At 30.3% G+C, this 9,369-nt stretch overlaps 1 protein-coding gene across 2 annotated transcripts in view; it reads left to right on the top strand.

Moving 5' to 3' along the window:
* Positions 1 to 8,506, top strand: part of LOC132947224 (UDP-N-acetylglucosamine--peptide N-acetylglucosaminyltransferase 110 kDa subunit) — a 34,076-nt gene extending 25,570 nt beyond the window's left edge. For both annotated transcript variants that reach the window (XM_061017465.1, XM_061017466.1), the window contains 9 exons: positions 5,443 to 5,532; positions 5,605 to 5,710; positions 5,826 to 6,749; positions 6,842 to 6,967; positions 7,072 to 7,458; positions 7,519 to 7,749; positions 7,821 to 8,073; positions 8,140 to 8,263; positions 8,337 to 8,506. In XM_061017465.1, coding sequence (XP_060873448.1) covers positions 5,443 to 5,532; positions 5,605 to 5,710; positions 5,826 to 6,749; positions 6,842 to 6,967; positions 7,072 to 7,458; positions 7,519 to 7,749; positions 7,821 to 8,073; positions 8,140 to 8,263; positions 8,337 to 8,499 — 2,404 coding nt within the window. In that variant the 3' untranslated portion in view covers positions 8,500 to 8,506. The remainder of the gene's footprint in view (positions 1 to 5,442; positions 5,533 to 5,604; positions 5,711 to 5,825; positions 6,750 to 6,841; positions 6,968 to 7,071; positions 7,459 to 7,518; positions 7,750 to 7,820; positions 8,074 to 8,139; positions 8,264 to 8,336) is intronic.
* Positions 8,507 to 9,369: the final 863 nt, after the last annotated feature.

Here is a 9,369-nt window from a genome sequence, read left to right on the forward strand (position 1 = left end):
ATAATCCATCAATTATTTCGTATTGTGTCTGTAAATATTATCTGTCATGTGCAAAATATGACTTGTTTAATGCATCACATTTCTTTCTTTCTATTCGCAGTTTATAAATAAGAATAAAATATACATAATACTATCTGAAGAACCCCTGAGAGAATAAATTAATATATGTATCGTACAACAATTTTTCAAACTGGCAGTCTGAAGGTCACGATTTTGATTATCTTATTTCCATGTGTACGGTGTACAACAAAACATTTTATTGATTTACTGATTATTAATAATTTGGATAGACGGACCTCTGAAATTTGTCGAATTTGTTGTAGATAATTCATTCGTTGGTATTTTAAATTTTAATTTTAATAATATTATATTTTACTCAAAATACAAGTTGGTATACCTAATATATTATTATACTACAGGGGTGACATAATTTTCATGAGGTTATTTCATGTTTTTAACACTAAATATCGCCTAATTTTTTGATACACGCATCACTGCAGTGCTGTTATTACATATCATTAGTTATTAGTACTTATTACATATTGGGTACTAATATTCTAAAATGTATAATTTGGGATTATTCTAACAATCGAATAAGCAGTAAAAAGTGTCTAAAGTATAAAGTTGAGTATAAATCAGTGGTGTACGCAAGGGTAGGGTTCTGACCCCCCCTGAAATTAATTTTTCTACAAAAAAATCATATTTACCAACATTTTGATACACACAGATGAATTGTTGGTCGTTTTTTATAGATATAAAATAAATTGTTGAATATGACATTGATTAGTCATAGATTCAGTTGTTTTTTTTGGCTGGTTTAGAACATTGCTAAAGGTCTGCCATAATCGATGGTGTATCATCGTCCATCGATTATTACCACGTTTATTACGGCCCGAAGAGGCGCTATATAGATAGATGACCCGGTTAAACACTGTAAATGTAGACTAAATTTGAGACTAACTATAATTGTTTATATGAAAACTGTTTAGAAAAAAATAATGTAAATTATTTACTAGTTAAAAACCCCAACCCTAACCGAACTAAAGTCCTGTGTACGCTACTGGTACGAATATATAGGCATTAAAAATTAAATAATCATTAATATTTTTCAATTCCAACATACTTATAATCTTATTTCATAATAATATCAAAAAATACAAATTTGTGAATTTTAAAAATCATTCAGTTATCTGATATCAGCATTTCACCTTCTATACCGACTACCATTCTAGAGCAATATACAGACAAATCCTTAGAATAAGGTCCGTTATATTATAATAATATAATAAGTATTTTAATTTTAATTTGTATTTATTGCAATATATTCACCAAATATAATCTGTGATACTATAATCTAACAGTCTGTTATATTGAACTATATAATATTATATTCTTATAGTAGTATAACTGTATAAGGTATTCGCTATAAAATATAAACTGTATACGATTACGATAATGAAGCTTTTTATTATTATAAAATATTGACATCAAGTCATATCCCTTTTCTATAATCATTGCCATTGTGTTATTATATATATAAAGTTTCACGTTTCATTCATTATTAAAGTTCAATTTTCACGAAGTATGCGACAATAAAATATATTTTACTAGTAGATACCAATATACCTAACTAAACAACACGAGCTCATGAATACTGAACAATATTTTTCATCAAATAATGCTGTAGAAAACTAACAGTTTGTATGCTTAGGACTTTTTATTATTTTCTTCCGTTCTTTCCATTCTTTGTACAATTCTTTGTTACAATCTTGTTAACCGTTTCAACATTTGTAATATCCGATATACTTTTTATATTTTTCTTTTTTCCAGTAAAAATATTATCTAAAACGTAAATGTGTGTATACTGGATGCCACCTATAGGTTTTCGTGTAAAAACGAACTTAAATATTCACAAATCCGTAACATTGTCATAAATTCGTTCGTGTTTTCAATGAGATGGCGTGTTTTTCGAACTAAACAAAAACATTTCAATTATAATAGGTACATTTATAGATAAGTAGATAACTGTATTATAATATGCAAGACGCTATTCGTGTTTACGAATCGATATAACGTAGCTTTAAGTTATTTTTTTAACTGTTAGAGTTGTATAAGAAATTTCCTTATTTTTTTGTATTTATTCTTATTAACCCCCCAGTAGTTGATTGTTGTTTTTTTATTTCATAGTAATTTATTATTTTAAACTTTTATCGTACTTATAATTGGACTTCTTAAAATGTTTTATATTTAAATATAATATTTTGTGACATTTCTGTAATAATCTGCTAGCAATATTACCATAAATATATTTTGTGTTTATTTGGTTGCTAAAATTTACTGAACTCGTATAATATACGTTATTATTTTTCTAAAACTTACTTAGAAATAATAGACTGTGTTTGTGTGCTAAATGCTTTATTTGTGCTGTGTACCTCAGCTGTTAGTTTATATGCGAGTATGCCGTATGCGAATATAAAGTAAATAAAATACTAAATATTTTTATTTAACAAATTCGAATATAATGTTAAATACATATTTTAAACATTGAATACGAACAAATATATCAAGTAGGGTCTAGGATGATTTGAAAACATAAATCAAAAAAGAGAGTTCTGTATATTATAGTGTCAATCATAAGCCGATAAACCGAATATCCATCAATTACTTAGAAATATAAAATAGGTAATACAAACAATTAATTTGGAAACACGTTTGACTTAAATGTAATCGGGAGAAAATTACCAAGAATGTTTATTTAATTAAAATTAAATAACTAAACGTATGAAAGTAACTTTGAATTTACTAACAAAAAAAAACCCCCGTTCCTGTTGTAAATAAATATTTATTCATATATATTTACTATTTACTTATCGATTCCCACTTCTCCAGTGTGACAATGCATTTGAATAACATTTTATATTTTATTTATACATTGTTGATCAATACTTTTATTTAGTATGATATTGTATTTTAAAAAATATTCTATTATAATAATTGTATATTTTGAATATAAATTAAATTAAATTAAAATTTTATTTTGAAGTAGTAGTATAACAAATTTCTTTGACCTAAAACCTAAACTTATGCATAAATCGTACCAAATGTATATCATTAACATCATTAATAATTATGCAAATTTCTACAGTTAATAATTAGTCTAACGTAATCTAAATAGCTAATAAGTAATAATATTGCAATGGGCCTATTTTTGATATTGATTCATATTGATATTGAGTCCGTCTCTTATAATATATCTTTTTGAAATGTATGGTTTATAACGTCTCTACATCTATTTTGATATAGGTATCGACTAAATCTTCTAAATTGTTGTCATAAAATATTAATTTGTAGGTTAAATTGTTTAAAAAAAAACATCAGGAAAAAATCTAAGCAATGTTAATTTATTAATAATTACCTACTGAGGGGTAATGAATATTAGTTACTCTTTATAAATCATACTTCCTGCAGTACCTGAATGTTAATTTTACAAGTCTGCTAATTCAATTAATTTCATCTCATAGTAATAATAAATTCTATTTAGGTGTGGTTAATATAATATTATTCCATGAAAGTATATGTATTAATGTATAATAATTTAATATGCTATATTATACAGTTTATATCATACATATTATAAGAATACAGACTGCGTCCAAATAATTTTATTCTGAACTCCGAACCTTTGCTTTAGACTTAATGTTTTTGAAGTCTGTGGTAAACATAACACAATAATTATAGTAAAAACAATTTCTTATAAAATATTTTAAACATAAAAGTACCTATAATGAGTTCAACGGCGTGACTTAAAAAATAAAATAGGTAACTAAAAGAGGAATGGTTTATGATTTTTGTCGACTGTTTTGTTATTTTTTTAAAACTTTTTTACTTAAACGCTGCACCCGTTGAATGTGTATCGTTCACGATACTACGCGTGTTTCGCTTCTCGACGTTTCGTCTTTTCCGATGAATTTATCGACGTTATATCATATGATCGGATGAAATTAAATTCGGGCTGTTTGTCGTCTTCGGTGGGGTAATATCGACCCTCTCGAGAGACTATGTATATATAAGTATATAACCTATATAGACCTACACAACAACAGCGTGTGAACGACGGCTGGGAACTCTGTTCCTGACAATCGAGACTCGCACGCATAAATGCACAATATACAATATTATTACACACCGACAACAATATTCCGCCCCCGTTCGGCCCATCAACTATATTATATATTAAATCGTTGTCGTTCGGCTACATTAAGCTAGGCAGCTTTTGTGTAAGAGGATGGGAAACTACCGTCGTCTTTTCAGGCCAGGCAAATTAAACTTCGCGTGTCGTCGCAGTAACTGTACTGGATTTATGCACCACTTTATTCACCATAATATTAAGTATTCACGCACGTGGACGCATAATATACGGGTGATCCGTTTGAGCGACCGCTCTTTTTTTTCGATTATGATTACTAAAGTGAATCACTCTGTATGGTACGGACTGTACGTATGTGGATAGGGTAAACTGGTGTGCGAGTGTGTTGCATTGTTTAAAACCCTCTTCTACGGGGGTAATACGAACGACGCTTTCCGATGGACTGTGGACACAGATAACGAAACGATCAAGCGAATAGGATCATTTTATAACGCAATAAAGATTTTTTAGACTTACAACTTACTTATAGCCTATATAGGTCGCGCACTCCTTCTAAAATGTCTCGTAGACAATCGGAAGTGCATGTGTTCGTTTTAAAATTCATATTTACTTTTTTTTCATTTTGTCGCCTCAAAATTGATATCTTTTGGTATGAATGATTTATGATTTTCAAAGAAAAATAAAACTGGTATCAGGTCAAAGTGTTTTTTTTTTCGGTGTAATTTTTGTTTTCGGTAGAGAAGTTTTTTAATTTATCCCAACATCAATATTTATTTTTTATTTATTTATTTTAATTATAAACGCCCAAGGGTATAGACTATAGAGTACATAGTAAGTAGAACAGATAAAGTAACAATCATAAATACAAGTACATAATATTAACAGTTAGATTATAGGTAACTTATTACATCACATAGCTACAGAGAGCACAAAAATACAATAAATTAAATGATTATAATTACAAGGATACATTCAAACAACATAAACAAACATAAAATTTATATAATATATAATCAATGTTGTGACTGAATTCTTTGTTGTAGGTTGCGTTTTTTTACTTTGTGGATTTATGAAGTTTAGTCTCGGATTTGTAGGTTGTACAGTATTTTAATATTATGTTTTCTGTATGGTATATCAACAAATATATGGTTTTTTATTCTTTAGGGATTTTATTTTGAAAATTTATTAAAACTTTAGATGATTAAATGTTATAACGACCACTTTGTGATTAAATTATATTGAAACATCTTTTAACAGCTTCATCTACAAGGTTCTAAATGTAAACTTTGTTTCAGGTCTGTATCTGCTTATCTTCGGGCACTGGCATTGAGCCCAACCAACGCTGTTGTGCATGGGAATTTGGCTTGTGTTTATTATGAACAGGGGTGAGTTAAACTAAAAATTTGTTAATTTCTTAAAAATTACATTTTTATTTATTTTTTTTTATTATTATTCAGACTAATCGATTTAGCTATTGATACATATCGCCGTGCTATAGAGCTACAACCCAACTTCCCTGACGCCTATTGCAATTTGGCTAATGCTTTAAAAGAAAAAGGACAGGTATGTTAAACGTTTTTTTTCGAAGTTTTTAGTGCTTTGATTGTTAATAATAATTGTATTACAACCTATGTTTAAAATAACCTAACATAATAATTTATTATATTATTTACTGTAGGTTGTAGATGCTGAAGAATGCTACAATACAGCTTTGAAGTTATGTCCAACACACGCAGATTCTCTGAACAATTTGGCCAATATAAAACGAGAACAAGGTTACATAGAAGAGGCGACTGGTCTGTATTTGAAAGCTCTGGAAGTTTTCCCCGAATTTGCTGCCGCTCATTCCAATTTGGCTTCTGTTCTTCAGCAACAAGGCAAATTAACCGAAGCCTTAAACCACTATCAAGAAGCCATTCGTATTCAGCCTACGTTTGCAGATGCCTACTCAAACATGGGAAACACTCTCAAAGAGATGCAAGATATACAGAATGCTCTACAATGTTATTCAAGAGCGATACAGATTAACCCAGCATTTGCTGATGCTCACAGTAATTTAGCTTCTATTCACAAAGATTCTGGAAATATACCAGAAGCTATTGCCTCTTATAGAACTGCTTTGAGACTAAAACCAGACTTTCCCGATGCTTATTGCAATCTTGCGCATTGCTTACAAATTGTGTGTGACTGGACTGATTATGAATCTCGCATGAAGAAATTGGTTAGCATCGTTGCTGAACAATTAGAGAAAAACCGTTTGCCTTCTGTCCATCCACATCATTCTATGCTGTACCCATTATCACACAACTTCCGAAAGGCAATTGCTGGAAGACATGCTGCACTGTGTTTGGAAAAAATTCAAGTCTTGCATAAACCTCCATACAAGTATACCAAAGATTTGGCTCCTGGCAATCGCTTACGTATTGGATACGTGTCATCAGATTTTGGAAATCACCCTACTTCACATTTAATGCAATCTATACCAGGTCTCCACAACAAAGAAAAGGTTGAAATATTCTGTTACGCTTTATCAACAGATGATACTACTACGTTCAGATCAAAAATCGCTAGAGAAGCCGAACATTTTATCGATTTATCAAATGTAAGAATTCAATTGAACTACTTTAATTCTATTTTTTGTACTTACAATAATGTTCAATGTTCAAACATATTTACCATATTTTTCTATTATAGATACCTTGTAATGGAAAAGCTGCTGATAAGATAAATAGTGATGGTATTCACATTTTAGTGAATATGAATGGATATACAAAAGGTGCAAGAAATGAAATATTTGCACTGCGTCCTGCTCCAATTCAAGTAAATTGATTTAATGACATTAGATTTATTAAATTAAATTATATAGGATAAGAGTATAATATTATGTACATTATGTGACTACTATTATATTAAATTAATTTTAGGTTATGTGGCTTGGATATCCAGGCACGAGTGGTGCTCCCTTCATGGACTACTTAATTACTGATATGGTTACATCACCTATTGAACTTGCATCACAGTACAGTGAGAAATTAGCTTACATGCCACATACGTATTTTGTCGGCGATCACAGACAAATGTTCCCTCACTTGAGTGAGCGAATCATTTTATGTGATAAGGTGACCTGCAGAAAAGATATGGCGGACAATGTGGCTGTCATAAATGCTGCAGATTTATCGCCAATTATTGAAAACACTAATGTAACAGAAATCAAACAAGTTATCATGTCAGAACTAACAGATTCAAAACAGACTAGACCCGTTGAGGTCAATTTTAAATTTGCTGAATTGCCAACTACTACACCTATTGAAGTACTTAAAATTTAAAATAAACTAGTGAAGTGTTTTATTTAACATGTGTTTAATTTCCAGACTATGATTGCTTCTGGACAAGCACAAACTTCCGTCAACGGAGTTGTATTACAAAATGGATTAGCGGTAGTAGACAGTGGCAATAGCAAAACAGCCACAGGAGAAGAAGTACCCCAAAATATTGTTATTACTTCACGCCAGCAGTATTCTTTGCCTGAAGACGCCGTCGTCTATTGCAATTTCAATCAGTTATACAAAATAGATCCAAACACTCTTCTTATGTGGGTTAATGTAAGGAGGATATTTATTAATTATAATTGTATACAATTTGTTCTGTATTTAAAATTTTTTTTTGTGTTTAGATCTTAAAAGCTGTGCCCAATTCTGTATTATGGTTGTTGCGTTTCCCAGCCGTTGGTGAAACCCATATTCAGAGCACAGCTGCTAGTTTGGGCATTGAACCGGGCCGTATATTGTTTAGTAATGTCGCTGCTAAAGAAGAACATGTACGTAGGGGACAATTAGCTGATGTATGCTTAGACACTCCTCTCTGTAATGGCCATACTACCAGTATGGATGTGTTATGGACAGGCACACCAGTTGTTACCTTGCCAGGTATGTATTATACATGATCAATATTATATAGTTTTTTGATACATTTTAACCATTTTATTTGTGTAGGAGAGACATTGGCATCCAGAGTAGCTGCGTCACAACTGGCAACACTTGGATGCCCTGAACTCATTGCACGGACTAGAGAGGAATATCAAGACATTGCCATCAGACTAGGAACTGATAAGGAATAGTGAGTGGTTTAATCATAAATATTATTTTGATGAATATTATATGATTATTTTATTTCTAATTATATTTTTTAGTCTGAAAACTATGAGAGCAGAAGTCTGGCGAGCACGGTCTGAAAGTCCATTATTTAATTGTTCAATATACACAAATGGCCTGGAAAGGCTATACAGAGCAATGTGGGATAAGAATCACAATGGTGAAAAGCCTGATCATATACTTTCCCTGGAAAATTATTAAACATTTTGTGAGTATTAAAAATTTGGTTTTAAATAATTTAATTATTGTGTCATTATTACTGTTAAATCAAAAAGGTTAATGATTAATAAGTAATATATCATAATCGATGCGAGAAGTGGACTGAAAAGTTAATGACTGGAATGCTATTTTTATGATATCTATTTGATTAATAGGTGTATAAATTTATAATATAAGTAATTAAAACTATTTTTTGAAGTAAAACTTCTTTCTTGAGGTGTGAGTGGAAAAAAAATTGTAACGAAAAATGAAACAACACCTTTGATGCTAATGTTCTCGGAAACTGCTCAACAGATTGTCTTAATTTTTTTTTTTAATGAAAGATTATATCACGGAGAAGGTTCCTATCGCAAAAGTATTTGTCTAAGTTAATTAACATTTGAGTTATCTATTAATTAAAATAAACGTGTAAATTGTACACCTATATATATATATACATGTTTGTTTATCACCATAGTAACAAATAAAAAATAATAATATTATAAGGACTACACTAACCGCCTAGAATCATTTTTCGTATACAATGGTTTATCATTGTATTCAGATATAACACATCCATTACAACTACTGTACAGCAGATCAGTACCAACTAGTCCACCTTTTGAATGAAAACATCTTCCCTGATGTGTGGGTGGAAAAAAAATTGCAACAAAAGATGAATTGACACGTTTGTTTATTTATTTATTTTGCAAGTCATGCACCGCAGTGGCGTGCACGTTTATTTTTATTGTATTGATTTCCTCACTCTCTCCCTAATTGACTTATAATTTCACTGGCCCCAATACTTATGAAAGAAGTTTTACTTCCCCAGAGTGTAATGGTGGGCTCCTTACATACTCAATTTTGTTGATT

The sequence above is a fragment of the Metopolophium dirhodum genome, chromosome 6 (assembly GCF_019925205.1).
Source record: "Metopolophium dirhodum isolate CAU chromosome 6, ASM1992520v1, whole genome shotgun sequence".
Lineage (NCBI taxonomy): Eukaryota > Metazoa > Arthropoda > Insecta > Hemiptera > Aphididae > Metopolophium > Metopolophium dirhodum.